At 39.0% G+C, this 14803-nt stretch overlaps 2 protein-coding genes and 2 non-coding genes across 18 annotated transcripts in view; 1 reads left to right on the top strand and 3 right to left on the bottom strand.

Moving 5' to 3' along the window:
* Positions 1-11379, top strand: part of eya4 (EYA transcriptional coactivator and phosphatase 4) — a 35097-nt gene extending 23718 nt beyond the window's left edge. For 2 of the 15 annotated variants that reach the window (XM_057363464.1, XM_057363462.1), the window contains 15 exons: positions 188-265; positions 1892-1958; positions 2079-2221; positions 2426-2554; positions 2658-2734; positions 4130-4304; positions 5115-5251; positions 5728-5811; positions 7529-7618; positions 7840-7898; positions 8015-8175; positions 8252-8366; positions 8448-8569; positions 9579-9679; positions 10698-11376. In XM_057363464.1, coding sequence (XP_057219447.1) covers positions 188-265; positions 1892-1958; positions 2079-2221; positions 2426-2554; positions 2658-2734; positions 4130-4304; positions 5115-5251; positions 5728-5811; positions 7529-7618; positions 7840-7898; positions 8015-8175; positions 8252-8366; positions 8448-8569; positions 9579-9679; positions 10698-10778 — 1619 coding nt within the window. In that variant the 3' untranslated portion in view covers positions 10779-11376. Of the gene's footprint in view, positions 1-187; positions 266-1891; positions 1959-2078; positions 2222-2425; positions 2555-2657; positions 2735-4129; positions 4305-5114; positions 5252-5727; positions 5812-7528; positions 7619-7839; positions 7899-8014; positions 8176-8251; positions 8367-8447; positions 8570-9421; positions 9523-9578; positions 9680-10697 lie in introns of all 15 variants that reach the window. The other 13 variants (XM_057363466.1, XM_057363463.1, XM_057363467.1 and 10 more) reach the window with 13 other exon arrangements.
* Positions 11380-11672: 293 nt separating this feature from the next.
* rps12 (ribosomal protein S12) lies at positions 11673-14212 on the bottom strand. Its single transcript, XM_057363519.1, has 6 exons — positions 14161-14212; positions 13985-14031; positions 13524-13640; positions 13235-13337; positions 12895-12996; positions 11673-11764 (listed from the first exon to the last, which is right to left on the bottom strand). Exons 2-6 carry the CDS (start codon positions 13996-13998, stop codon positions 11702-11704), a joined length of 399 nt encoding a protein of 132 aa, XP_057219502.1. The 5' UTR covers positions 13999-14031; positions 14161-14212; the 3' UTR covers positions 11673-11701.
* On the bottom strand, positions 13402-13485 carry LOC130545619 (small nucleolar RNA SNORD100). Its single transcript, XR_008961676.1, has one exon. It is a non-coding gene; the product is annotated as a small nucleolar RNA SNORD100 (small nucleolar RNA).
* Positions 13714-13789, bottom strand: LOC130545615 (small nucleolar RNA SNORD101). The gene has a single exon (XR_008961673.1). It is a non-coding gene; the product is annotated as a small nucleolar RNA SNORD101 (small nucleolar RNA).
* Positions 14213-14803: the final 591 nt, after the last annotated feature.

The following is a 14803-nucleotide window of genomic DNA, read 5'->3' on the forward strand; positions in this document are numbered from 1 at the left end:
CATGTGTGTATGGAGTGTGCATTTATGATAGAGCACGTGTGTGTGTTTGCGTGCAGTGTTTTTGTCTTTCTGTAGCATTGATTTTGAAATCAAATAGTTTCCTTTTAACTTCATGAGATTCTGCGAGGTTTTGAATAGGAGAATGAAAGTTGATAGCATGTCTCGTCTCTCGATTTCTCTCTTGAAGTTAAATCTGAGCCCCTGAACAGCAGCGAGGCTGTGAGCTCAGCGGGAGACACTGTGCTGGACTCTTACACTGGGTCAGGTAAGACATCCACGCACGCACAAACACATTTAGTCATATGCACTGCATGCAGAATGCCTGCTGTAATCCAGCTTGGGAAGTTGCTGAAAGCTTTGAGCCCTCAATCTTTGTACTGCCCTTGAGCGAACGTCATCAGAGCCTCAGACTCTTTATTTAGAGCGATGCGCTCACACATACACGCAGTGACTGAGAAACCTGCTATCCATGCGCTCCCCTGCAGAGAAGGTTGAGGCCCTTGCTTGAGGTTGACAGTGAATGTGATGTCTCTATAGAAAATATTACTGCATGTTGTTTATGTGTTTTTGCTTGGGTTTTTATAATAATGAATGGTTTTTACTATTTTTCTCAAAGAGGGATATGAAAAATGTTTAGCTCAGGAAGGAAATTGTGACAAGCCATAAGAAATATATAATGTTTAGACGCTGCTCTTTTATAGATCAGATGATTGATATGTTTCATTTAAGTGTTAAGATGTTTTTTCTAAAATGGCTTAACAAAATCAGACACAACAACAGATGTATTTAAGATGTTTTTTTGATATACAGCAAGTGTAAATAGCTGCACAATTCGTGTACCAAAGCTTTGAGCATAGTCTCAGAATTTTTCATAGATCTCTTCTTAAACTCTTAAGGCTGGAATACACTACAAGACTTTTGCTCAGATTTTCAGCCTGGACTTGTTGCAGAAAGTCTGTGCAAGTCTGCAGATTTGATCACTTAGTGTGTTTCTCTGTGAAACTTTCAAAAAGTCTGCAAGTGTGTGATTTTTAAAAAATATCTGTTCAGATTTTAAAAGTCTTGTAGTGTATTCCAGCCATTAAGGAGACATGCTGTGTTTCTCAAGAGAAACGTCTGAGAAGACTCTACATGGTCTCGATTTAAGATATAAAAGAAATCCTATTTGTGATGTTTCTTACCTACAGGAAAAATCAGGGGAAAAGGAGATAAATTATGCCATGGAAACAATTGATGTGGAGACGACTGATGTTTAGAGAATAGTTCCTGTTATTTTATTTTTGGGCTTTTTGTTCAATTGAATCCAGCTGTTGAGAAAGACTGCGAGCTGTCAATCAAAGCACGCGCATGTGTGTGTTTGGGTTTGAATTGAAGGTTCTTGGCAAGTGCAGTTGTCATGGAAAACGTCCAGCGCACAATTTATTTTATGGTTTTGATATGTAATAAACTACACATTCAGAGGAAGCAAACGACAGCTGACATACAGTACTGACTGCTGATAAATCCCAGTACAGTGTGTGTGTGCGTAAAGACGATTTCTTTATATTTAAGTTGGATGTCATTATAGTTAAAAATGGCCATTTAATTACGGTGGTGTGCAAGAGTCTAAGTGCACATTGAAAACGTGAGATTTTAAATCTAATTGATAAAGTTTTGAATGATTTTTAAACAGTCTTTTTGGATCATTCTCAGATCATGCTGGGAAAACACGGATCATCAGGTTTCCCACAAACAATTCCAAACTGTCGATAAAGAAAAAGCAGAACACCCCCAAAACTGAGAAATTCTCTAGTTTAAATATATTTTTCAGTTTAGTTACTTTTCACTCGCATTGTTATGCTGAGAATATAATTTCGAATCTTTTTCTTTGTTTAATGTCTTGTATGTGTAGTTATAAGCAGCAGTGGATTCAGCCCTCGGCCGGCTCACCAGTATTCACCTCCTCTCTACCCCTCAAAGTAAGACACACACACACACACACACACTATAACAAACACCCACGTCATGATATACATAGAGACACACAGAAACATCTACTTAAAAGCTGAATGTTTTGATTTTTGTGTTGTGATTGACAGGCCTTACCCTCACATCCTGTCCACTCCCGTGGCTCCTCCCATGTCGGCCTACACCGGTCAATCACAGTTCAGTAGCATGCAGCAGTCGACAGTTTACACGCCGTACTCTCAAACTACTCCGCCTTACAGCCTCTCCACCTATGGTAAATCTTTTAGGTTTGTTTACATGTTGAAAGACCGTGTGTTTAAAACGTTTACATAAAACACATGTTTTTGTGCTCATACTGTAGTTTCACGTTTATGAGTGTGTGATGGGTGTGTGTACAATGTAGTCATGCGAAAGAGCCATTAGTACAGGCTAAATCCAGTTTGATTGACAGGCTCTCTTTCTTGATGTTGAGCTACAGATTTGGGGGTGATGTTGCCAGGCATAAAGACAGAGACACAGTCAGCCCTCCAATCAGGGCTCAGCTATAGCCCTGGATTTACCACCCCTCAGCCGGGACAGACTGCCTACTCACCCTATCAGATGCCTGGTCAGTATGCAATATCACACATTAATACATTTTCTGTTTGGCCCCGTAAGATTTATTTTAAAGTTGAATCAAAGTGAAACAACTTTCATTTTCTTTCTTTCAGCAGGGTCTGGTTTCACAACCTCTCCTGGTCTCTACACATCCAACAACTCCAACCCCGGCAACTTCACCACACAACAGGTATATATATGTATATATATATTATATACATACGCACACGCACACACACAAACCAATAACGTCGGAGTTCAACAGAGGACCAGCGCTTTGTTTAAAACAGCCCAGGCCTAAAAGAGCAATTCGCCATCTTTCATCTGAGAGAATTTATGTTTTAGGACTTGCTCTTGATTTTTATGATGGAAAGCTCTGCCAAAGAAAAGGACCGAAAGACACTGATGAATTTAACAGCGTAAACAAAGTGCTGTTCTGGCAGTGGTCACAGTGAAGGAGTGATCTGAATTAAAGTGAAATGAAATGTGAAAGCAGTAGTGGAGTCTTTTTACTGCAGCGTTCGTGTTTTTGAGAGAGCGAGTCAGTGACAGTTTTAGAGTCGTCTCCCGTATGAGAACCTCCTGGGTCTGTGCATGTCAAATTCTCTCAAAGATACAAGAGGAGCCGGGGAGTGATAAAAGCTCTCCCATCAAACACAGCTCTGTGTGGATGGGCCAGAAATCTGTTCGACTCAATCCTTTTTCTCTTTTTATTATTCCCCAGATAAACTAAATCTCTCTTTCTTCTTTCATTTGAGAATGTCATAAAACCTGTACTCTTCAAATATTCTGCTACATGTTCAGAATGTCATAAAACCTGTACTCTTCAAATATTTTGTTGCATGTTCATTCAGAGAAGATAACAATAGAGGTCTGTTGCCTGACAGGACTTAAATAACTGTTGGGTTTTGGATCGGGTTTGGAATAGATATCAATTTTTATCATTTGAACTTATTTTCTTCATGCAGAGTTTTTTTCCAGAAAGTATCATAGTAATCTCGTGTGTCTCTAGAGACATCTCAATAATGTCTCAGTGTTCTCAGATTTTACATTATGTCAATATGAACTATTGATATATGTGTTATCAAACTCTTATTAATTAAGTAATTTTTTATTTACAAAGACGTTTTTTTTTTTTAATTCAAAAGACATCTTTCTATTGTGTTATCATGTTTTTATTGCGTTTTATTTTTTGTTATCACTAATCAAAACAACCCAACTGCAGTTTGATTGATATTAATTGGAATACACAACAACAACAAAAACACGATTTTGGAAAAAACTGAGATACATTTTTGGCAAATGAACTCTTCATTTATTAATGAATTATCATGATATAGCTTTACACTATTCTATACAACAGTTGTCACTGTTTTCGCGTTTCCTTTTTTAGAAGAAAGATCTGAGACAAAGTTGATGCTTGCTAAACGTAATAAAGACCTCCATTAAGCTATGAAAGTACAAGAAAATAAATAATAATCCCAGCACATGGGTCAAGTTGTGTTTAGTGTGATGCCAATACAGAGCTTTTGTCATCGTTCGTCAATGTGTATGTCAATAATACTGTCATTCGTTTGTTTTCCAGCAGGAATATCCCTCCTACACAGCATTTGGCCAGAATCAATATGCTCAGTATTACTCCACATCCTCCTACGGTTCCTACATGACATCTAACAGCTCATTGGATGGCACAAGTTCAGTCTCCACCTATCAGCTGCAAGACTCCACCCCCATTATGACAGGGCAAGACCTGAATCCAGGTAAGCACCAATCAAGACGATAAATGGGCGAAACATTATTTTGATGGAGGAACCCAAGACATAAAGGATCTAGCTGCCAACATACCAAAATACCCTGCAGCAACCACATATCAATGTTCTAAAAGATTCTTAGCAATGCCTTGGCAACCACCCACAACATCGTAGCATCACGCCAATGGTTTTGGCTGAGGAAAGCACCACGCATTTACTTAAAAAAAAGTTCTCAACATGTCCTGCTTTCAGTCAAAAAAGTGAAAATTGGCATGGCAGTTTAAAGTTAATCATTCCAACAGAGCAGCTAATCACACATGTGAGAGCTAGAACGGATGTTAGAACGTTCTAACTGTTGTAACAGGGCTTTTGGCACGCAGGTTTTGTGTAGTTGTTGATTGTGTTAGATAGGCCGGTGATTAAGGGTGCTTGGGGGATTGTGCAGATTTCTGTGGGGTCCTAGAAGTGTTTTCTTCAGTGATTTAGCTTGGCTGCCGTTCAGCAGAGCTCATTACATCCACTTTTTTCACAATTTGACTCATACGCACACAAACTCTATTCTGTAATGCATTCCAATATCCAGCGTTCATAATCTGTGCACAATTTTAGTTTCGTTTCCAAATGCAGACACATATCTTTTGTTTTAGATGTGGATTTGGACACAAACGCTTCCTGAACTTGATTGTTGATAGTTTCACTTAAACGGAAAACATGCAAACTTAATGCTTGACTTCTCCAGTAGGACCAAGCATCTGTTTTCAAGCTTCTCTTAGTTCAGCTCACGGGTGTTTCCTGCTTTCTCATATTTCCCATATGCAGGTGAGTTCGAGGCGGGACAGAGCCCGTCTACGCCTGTTAAAGAGATGGAAGACAGGGCGTGTCGAGGGGGTGCGGCTAAAGCGAGAGGGCGGGGCAGAAAGAACAACCCCTCGCCACCACCTGACAGTGATCTTGAGGTGTATTTTTATTTACACACACACACGCACACACAAACACACACACAGACACACAGGCTTTGGTTGACTATCCCCGTGGGGACAGTCCATAGGCGTAATGTTTTTTATACTGTACAAACTGTATATTCTATCCCCTAACCCTATCCCTAAACCTAAAGATCATAGAACACTTTTTGCATTTTTAGATTTATAAAAAATATTGTTCTGTACAATTTATTAGCTTTTTTGCCCGTGGGGACCTCAATTTTGGTCCCCACAGTGACACGAGTCCCCATGTGTTGGTGTGTATTCAGGTTTAGGTCCCCACCGGGATATACAAACATGAACACACACACACACGCACGCACGGACGCACGCACACACACACACACAAACGCAGATACTAAAAGCAGAACAATTACAGATGCTCATGTAAGCATAATCCTTTGTGTCATCGCTGTTTGTTTACTGAGACATGTGTCTGCATGTTTTTACAGAGGGTGTTTGTTTGGGATCTGGATGAGACGATCATTGTGTTTCACTCGCTCCTCACAGGCTCTTATGCACAGAAATACGGCAAGGTGAGAAAACACAAGCACGCTGTACAAACAAAAGCGACTCACGCGCATATAAAAGCATTTAAAATCGATTTTATTCTTTTTAAAAAGCATGGACACACTTCTTTCCTTGTGTGTTTTGGATTTCAGAGATAGATTATGCTGCAAGAAACAAATAAAAACACTAGATCTGGATTTGGTTCTTAATTGTTGAAACTTAATTGAGCATCTATTATAAGCATCAGGCAGCGAACAGAGAAATTACATTCAGCATTGTGACGGCCAGACTCAGGAGATGTTGAAGCATCACACTCCTTCTGACACCTTCCCTCATTTCTTGTCGTTCGGTCGGTGAGAGACATGGAGACAGCTGCGTCTATTCGCGGCTCTAGAGCTATTTCTGCCGTCTCTATGACGATCAAAACCATCCGTTCTTAAGCACTCCCATCAGAGCGATCGTACATGCCGTCACACGCTTACACACACACAAACACACACACACACTTTGACTTATTGAGACATCAGCCCTAAGAGTGTGAAATTGCTGTTCAACAAAATTCAGAGGGCAAGGCAGTTCAACGGCAACAGGACCTGGATTGTTTGTTTTAATTTGAAAGAATCACCTCAATTATCATTTTTTTAACGTGTGCTTGTTACCTCGAAACATTTTCAAACGGTTGAATCATCATTTCCAATCTCTGTCAGAGTTTTGCCGTTGAGTGTGTGTTTGTGTGTGCTTTTCTATTCCTGTTCACTGTCCCAGCCAATCACATCAGAGCCAACAAACTCCATCACACATGATGATTTTTACAGCTGGGTGCACCCCCCCCCCCTTCCGTGTGTGTGTGTGTGTGTGTTTAAGGGTAAGGGTGGCTGATGGTTTGAGACAAGTGTAGGGTCTGTCATCATAATGGTGAACATTATTTTTAAAGTGAATTGACCATTCTACAAAATGTGAATTGTTTTATGTTAAGGAACTTGGAACTTTAAAAACTGCTAAATTAATGTCTATATTAAAACTAGATTAGGCAGCACAATATTGATATTTCTCAATATTCCTCAATGGTATTCCTAACACTTGTATTTAATTTTGTTCTTGGTGTGCGGTTTATTTTGGTGTATTGTAAACATAATATTTTTAAAGAAATGTACGATTAAAGTTTGAAAATGTTGACAGTGATGTTAATGTAATATTTGCATGCTAAATTGCTCGTCTTTCTTGCATCTAGTTGCATTTTCAATTGCGCTCGTGACTTTTTTGCAAATATGTAAGCATTTATAGCTGCATTTACACTGCACAAAATTATATTTTAATTATAGACGGTTTAATGGGACGCACGGACCTGACCTGGCCCGGAGTTAACTTCCAGTCTGTGTTTGGTTATAATATCACAATTTATTTTAGATTTAATTTATATTCATATTCATTTATATTAATATTTTATTGTATATTAATTGTATTAAATTAACTACATAACATTAATTGATTCTTTGCGGCGGCCTACCGGCAGTCAAGTTTGGGCTACTTAACACTTGTTTATGTTGTTGCTGCTGAAACTGTCTATATATCATTATGTCATCAGCAAAGTGGCTCTAATATAACATTTCATTTACGATCAAATCCTAAAATGTTCATACTATTCTTTTCTTGTCCGCTGAAATTTCCCTGTGGTGTGTTGCTGTTTTTGGCTATGAAGACAAAAACTAATTACTATACTAAAAAATATTTCTGATACTGTAGGACCCTCCTATGGCTGTGACCCTCGGTTTGAGAATGGAGGAGATGATATTTAATCTCGCTGATACTCATTTATTTTTTAATGATTTAGAGGTAAGCACACTCCTTTTCCTTTGTAGTTGGTGATAAAAGTCTGATTCACTGACATTAATGATTATTAAACAAACTACATGATTCTTATTTGAACATGTAAAAATGAAAAAAAGATTTCCATGAGGGTTAGGTGTAGGGCATAGTATTTTTTTGAAAGTGTTTATGTGATTATGTGGCCCCCTGCTGGTTACACATGGTAACTCTATTGTGTGTTCCTGTAGGAATGTGACCAGGTGCACATTGATGACGCCTCATCTGATGATAATGGCCAGGATCTTAGGTGAGTATCACCTGTTTAACAAACAGGTATCAAATGCAACTTGTGTTACGAATGCTATGAAACATGGCTAAATGCATATTGTACAAAACGAAACATGTTATTGTTATTATCAACAGTACTTACAGTTTTGCCACTGATGGCTTCCATGCAGCTGCAACAAGTGCAAGTCTGTGCCTAGCAACAGGAGTTAGGGGCGGAGTCGACTGGATGAGGAAGTTAGCCTTCCGATACAGAAGAGTGAAGGAGATGTACTGCACATACAAAAACAATGTTGGCGGTAAGATATCGACTCGTTTCGTGAATAACGTAATATTACGTTAACAATATATGACGTAATATTGTGACTTTCTCAGGGTTGCTGGGGCCGGCTAAGAGGGAGGCGTGGCTTCAGCTACGAGCGGAGGTGGAGGCTCTCACAGACTCCTGGCTAACCACTGCGCTCAAGTCCCTGTCGATCATCAGCTCCAGGTATGTCTCTTCACATACCAACCTACATGTGTGTCAAAATCACAATATTTGTTGTAACATAAATTTTTGTCTCTCATACAGGAGTAACTGCGTTAACGTCTTGGTGACAACGACACAGTTAATACCCGCATTTGCTAAAGTGTTGTTGTATAGCCTGGGCTCTGTCTTTCCTGTTGAAAACATTTACAGCGCAACCAAAATAGGTGAGTGTTTTGTTTGGACATTATTTTTTTGCATTTGAGGGGACCTTCGATTTCAGTGTGCTTGTGTGAACAAGCTTTGGCTCGTGTTGTTGCATTAAATCATAAATGAAAGTGGATCCGGGTGACCTGGTCATGGCATTCCTCCTCTCCCCTACTTTGACTTTCTGATCATGTGGACTTGATTCTGATTGGCTGATCAAAGCTATATGTTGATCAACGCAAGCCAAGGTAACTTTCTCTTTTTCATAAACAGCTGGACTTCATTCATGATTTGTAGCAATTTTACGCTACTGTCACGCAACTAACAAATGAGGATCACTGGATCTGAATTATTCCATATTCACTTTTTTGTGTTCAATGCCCATGATTGATGAGGTTATTATGTTAGTTTGGCTGCAAATCCAAATGCATCTGTAAAACGTTTTGTCGAAGGAGACCGTCTCATTCTAATCTAATCTGTCATCTTGTGTGACTAGTCCATAACGCTTAGTCGTCTCGTTGAGCCAAAGCCCGTTTCTTCAAACACACTTCCACAAATCTCATGCTTGTTAAAGTCGTCATGGTAACAGCGAGAACAAAATGTTTGAGAGGTCAAGGTTTGTCTGTGTGCGCCAGAGCGACTGTCAGTTTGAATTCATTTCGTTTTTGTCTCTAAATGGAAAAAGTCCTACTCGCTTTTCCTCCACGTGCTGCCTTCTCACTTCTGCATTTTTAACCTCCTTTTCCCTTTTTTCCTCCTGCTCTCTTTATGTTTCCCGTTGACCCTCACGTAACTTTTTAAAATCCTGTGATTAGGACTAATAAATTCTCATTGTGCGTGTTGAGGTTGAAGTCTGTGCCTTGTTTCCGCAGGTAAAGAGAGCTGTTTTGAACGTATAGTATCCAGGTTTGGCACTAACGTTACGTATGTTGTGATTGGCGATGGGCGAGATGAGGAGCATGCAGCCAGCCAGGTAAAACCTCACCTTTGACCCCAAACCTCTGACCTGTCACCTTGTTTATGTTGCAGGCAAAGAGAGTTGCTTTGAACGCATAATGCAGAGGTTTGGCAGGAAGGTAGTGTATGTTGTTATTGGGGATGGTGTGGAAGAGGAGCAGGCCGCTGCCAAGGTAACGACCCCCGGGTGACCCGAAAGCAGTGTGTGACCTCTCAGATTGGACTTCCTGCCTGTGTGTGCTTTAGAGCTTCGAGTAGATCCATCTGATCGGCAGCTTGTGTGCTTCATTCACTTTTTGTCTGTAGTTTAAATATGGATGTCAGTAGCAGCCGCCTTTCCTCTGATAGTCTGAGATCAGCCGCTTTCTCAGATCCCCAGAGTTTCAGAACAGAGCTATTCAGCTGAGGGTCTTCTAAAAGGTCTAATGCATCTAATCCAGCCAAGCATTGCATCACTTCCTGTGAGCAGATAACATAGAACTTCCAGAGCTGTAGACTCCAGCACTGGTGTGATTTTTAGGAAACGATGGGCTGGAAGTCCAGATGAAGACAAGTTTTGGTCTTCATCTCAAGGGTATCAAGATTCACTTGACTCAGATTGTGTCCTCCTGTGAAACATCAGCAGTGCCTTAAGACCCAGCTGAATACTTTTGTTCTAGAAAACAACTATGATGCATTTCTGATCAGAGTTTGTGCAGTGTGTGCTAATCAAATGTATATTTTGCAAAACAGAATTGTTTCTATTTCGCAAGACTATACAAAGTGCTGAATCTATGGATTTGTAAAGGGTTTATTTGTGTATAAATACTTGATGTAATATTTTTTGTAACAATGTTGTTAGCATTAAGATTGTGAAACTTTACATATAGAATCAAAATAATTGTTCCTGTTTAGTTATAATATAAACTCTTTATAAACCCTCTCTAGCAAGGACGCTAATTCAATGTGATTAGTATCAGTTTTTATGAATCTTTGTGGTTTGGATTTTTTCATTACATTAGCGGGAATGCAGAGAACAATTTTAAGAAATATTAACTCTGTTTAGCCAACATGTGAATAGCTGTCTGAAAGAAGGCTTTGCTTTTAGAGTGCTTTAACATGTCTGCATGGATAGTGGAAAATGTTCTATTTTCAAATCTCGGTTTACTTAACGTACACGTTTACATGCTCACGGTCTGTTTCTCTCCACAGCACAACATGCCCTTCTGGAGAATATCAAGCCACTCTGACCTGCTTGCCCTCCACCAAGCACTGGAGTTTGAGTACCTGTAACACTCAACACCTGTATCATAGGCCCTTTTTTGTACAACTATTTAAGAATAAGAGTACACTGCAGTCTCTTTTTAAGCTGTCGTTGTTGTTGTCTTTTTATTTTTGAGAGAACTCTGGCTTTTGAGATAATTCTGCACTGTCTTAAGACGACTAGGACAGACTGGGAAAATGGAATTGTAATGGTCAAACCAGGCTTGTAAAGAGCTAACTAAGGTCTTACGTCACACACTGCATTTCATGTCTGAATGAGGGGAGTGGAGTATGCATTTTGTTCAGGTGAACAGAATACTTTCGACTGCAAACAGCATATACACTCACTCTTCTGCAGGAACATTTTATTTGTCTATACGATAGACTTCGTCTTCATCTCCACAAATGAAGCCCTGTACTCGAAACAAGGATCATTTAGATTAGATTCATAACTCATGTAAATTATTTTACAACTAGCTTAAACACTTAATGCTGTGTGTTTTCACATGGCATTGTTTTGATTGTCTTTTTTGTAATTTTTGGGCAAAAAGAGTCTGTATAATTTGTTGTGCCTTATAAAGTTGTGTGTCAGTTTTTATTTTGAGAATATAGATAAAAATGTAAACTTGATGTTGATTTCTCGTTTTTTTTCAATGTTCAAAATACGAACGTAAAGAGGGATTGGACTAGTGCCTCTAAAAAAAAAAAGTCACAACCCAGGAGACACTTATGAGATGAGTAGGATTTACAGCCATTATTGATGGAAAACAATATAAGCATAAACTCAGCTTTAATAAAACTGCAACATTTTAGTATTAATAGGTCCATTTGGGCCACACCATTTCTGCTGAAGATAAGCAGTTCAACATGCAAACATACAAGAAAAAAAAAAACTTCCCAGCAATTAAGGAACACAAGACAAAATTTCATTTTCAAAGATTTTATTTGTTGCTTTACTTCTTGGATTTGAAGTACTCCTCGATGACGTCCTTAGCCTGGGACTCCTTGCCATAGTCCTAAAAATACAAGAAAACATGGAAGTTACTTTCACAGATAAACCCCCATACGATCAGTTCACAATTTAATGAAAACCGCAATCACATTATGCATAGCTCAGGAGTCAAAATAAGGTCATGTATCTTATGTTCAGGCTTTCATTCTTGCAAAGGCATAAAACACACGGGGGCACAGAACTCAGTTTTTCCACACAAACTTGGTTCCAAAGAACAGGTTACTTAAACATTCCTTGCCTAAACTTGTAAAACTTAAAGGGAACCCAGTGTATAGAGAGATGTATGGCTTAATACGTTGTAATAGCGTTACACTACTAGCATTTGTCGTTGGAAACGCATCAAATATTTTCAATTCTTTAAAAAACCTAAATGTAATACTCATTTTAACCTAAGGAGGCCGCCATGTTCTTTTTCGATGATGTAAAATGGTTGCACTCACAGACAGCCAAACTGAACACAAGACACACTAATCAGTTCTTCAGTAAATATAAGGTGCCGTAGGATAAAATAAATAAAATATATATATATAGAAAATGCCATTCACGTGTGCTCAAATACAGAATAAATAACCAAACCGCAAGCATCTTATTATTGTGTTTATCAGTATTTTCTCATAAACTATAAAGTACACGATTATGGTAGATGCTGACGTCTTAAATGTCTTAAAGACTGTAGTTTAAAACTATAATTTAATCCACGATTACCTTGAACAGACGCTTACTGATACTGAACGCATGGACATACCGCCACCTACTGTCCCTGTGTATTACGTTTGACGTCTCATATTTGGAAAACGTGTGTGCTTTGATGTAGCGCTGGGAAGAGAATGGGTTTAGGTTGCAACCATTTGACATCACGGATTTTGATGCAACAAAAATGGCAGCCTCGGAGTAAATTTTTCTCAAAGTTTATGAATACTGTGACAGATACACTTTTTTAATTTCACATTTATAAAGTCAATGCCATTGTTAATATATTAAGCCATACATCTCTCTATACCCAAGGTTCCTTTTAAAAGGCATTTGCTGCTCCTCAGCACAGAATGTTTTGTTTAAGTGAATGTTTAAAAACAGCCACTGGATAAAACAAATGAAAAACAGACTGTGGATACAGATTTACAGGCGGACACCCACCTTGATGACCACACAGCTGCAGCCCACAACCTTACGGGGTTTGCCCTCTCTGTCGATCTTACACAGACCAACCCACTCGCCAAGCTTCTTGTTGTCATCAACCTGCAGAGGTAGACAAAGATCATTTGCATTTTACTGCAAGTCTCTTGTAAAGCCAAATAAAGGGTTTCCTGGCAATATTTATGAGAAAACACCGCATGAGGTGTTTACAAGGTAATAAAGAAAACTGGATTATACAAATATACGTTTTCTGATCATTTGGAGATGCCAAGGTGACCCAAAACAATACACCGTTGTTAAGCCACTTCTGTACTGGTCCAAATTAAATTGACACACATACCTTGATGAGATTGATCTGATGCTCAGCACAGAGGGCCTCAACCAGCTTGACATACATGGGCTCGTCACAGTTTGCTGCCAGGACGCAAAGATGAGCCTGGCGCCTAAAAAGACAAAGTTTGTGTTGAGCCTTCAAACTCCTAAATAGCCATGACTGACCATATCAAACGCATCTCAGACAGAATTTAGGTGACGATGGCAGTTATCCTCAGAGAATTCAGTAGAGGGAGCCAAATTATCATCACAGATACACAATACTGCATGATGGATACACATAAAACAATTCTTACTTGTCCAGAGCCTTAGCGGCCTCACGGATACCGCGGGCGAGACCGTCGTGGATGAGTGCGGTCTTTAACACCTCGGGCAGGGCGGTGTTGACATCCATCACACCTCCGGCAGCTATGCTGTGGGATTGGGATAAAACATGTTAGCGGGGTGTAAAGAGGGAAACAACAAGTGCACGTGTCTTTAACCTCCGGCTTTCAGATGGTGTTTCTCACCCATGATAAGAGTGAAGGGGTATCCGACAAAAGAATGAAAAATCATCAATGCCGAGGAAAGCTAATACTAGCAGTTATTTAACAACATCATGCATTTAATACAGGCACAACCGCTGTAGAAAAATAGGGTTCATGAAGGAGTTCTGTGCCCTAAATTTAAACTCACTCAAGTAAAAAATACACCCAAGTCATAGCAAGTGTAAATACTTGAGTGTTGCTGAACCGTCAAAAACTACAATCATGCTTACCCTTCCTCGGCCATTGTAGATTAGGGATGGATGAGAGGTTTAAATTTCTGAAATGAAGGCAAAACATGAACGATATATTAATATCCATGTCTTCGGGTGTACTTCTTAACATTTTAAAAGAAGGATGACTGATATTTAAGACAGATTCTGTCAGTAATCGCAAAAAACCCGCCTACCTTCCCTCAGACTGTGGGTAAAGAGAACGTCATATCGTCGACAACATTGTTTTAAACGGAAAAGGACCCATAGGCGTCTATCTCGCTGCCTGTATGAAAGGCGCGTCATTTCTTATTTCAAGTCTAATTAATTACACATGCTTCTATTCGTATCTTAATTGCTTTTTTACATTTTATTTGTTTAGAAAATGTTTTAGAGACCGACGTTTTAACACTTCTTAGATCTAGCCGAGGGCAAAAAAATGTAATCCAGCGCTAGATGGCGTTATCTAAAGCGTATATAATTTGTGCATAATTTGTGTAACGTTATTCCTGTACAGAACACTTAACACGTATTTGGAATGATGTTTAGTTGCATAATTAACAAGATACCAAACCAAGTGCCAAACAAATAAATATTGTTAAATTAGGACAATTGTTTTAGGCCTATCTGTCTTTAGTTCCTATCATGCAAGAAATCCTAGTACAGGGGGAGCAGCTACAGTTCATCACATCAACAGTTTGAACCGAAATTCAATATCCTTTTGTCATAAAGAGTATATATATTGTTTTATATTCAAATCCTTAATCCCTGATAAAATTATGGAATGACATGAGACAAAATCTAATGCAATAACATTTTATGTGTAGTTCAAGTGTCTAA

This window comes from Triplophysa rosa, linkage group LG21, assembly GCF_024868665.1.
Source record: "Triplophysa rosa linkage group LG21, Trosa_1v2, whole genome shotgun sequence".
NCBI lineage: Eukaryota > Metazoa > Chordata > Actinopteri > Cypriniformes > Nemacheilidae > Triplophysa > Triplophysa rosa.

Excerpts from the sequence above, each read along its gene's own strand:
- rps12 (XM_057363519.1), bottom strand. Across the intron at positions 12,997-13,234 it reads ATCAGATCAATCTCATCAAG|GTTGATGACAACAAGAAGCT; the intron begins GTATGTGTGTCA and ends CTACCTCTGCAG. Across the intron at positions 11,765-12,894 it reads GCAGCTGTGTGGTCATCAAG|GACTATGGCAAGGAGTCCCA; the intron begins GTGGGTGTCCGC and ends TTGTATTTTTAG.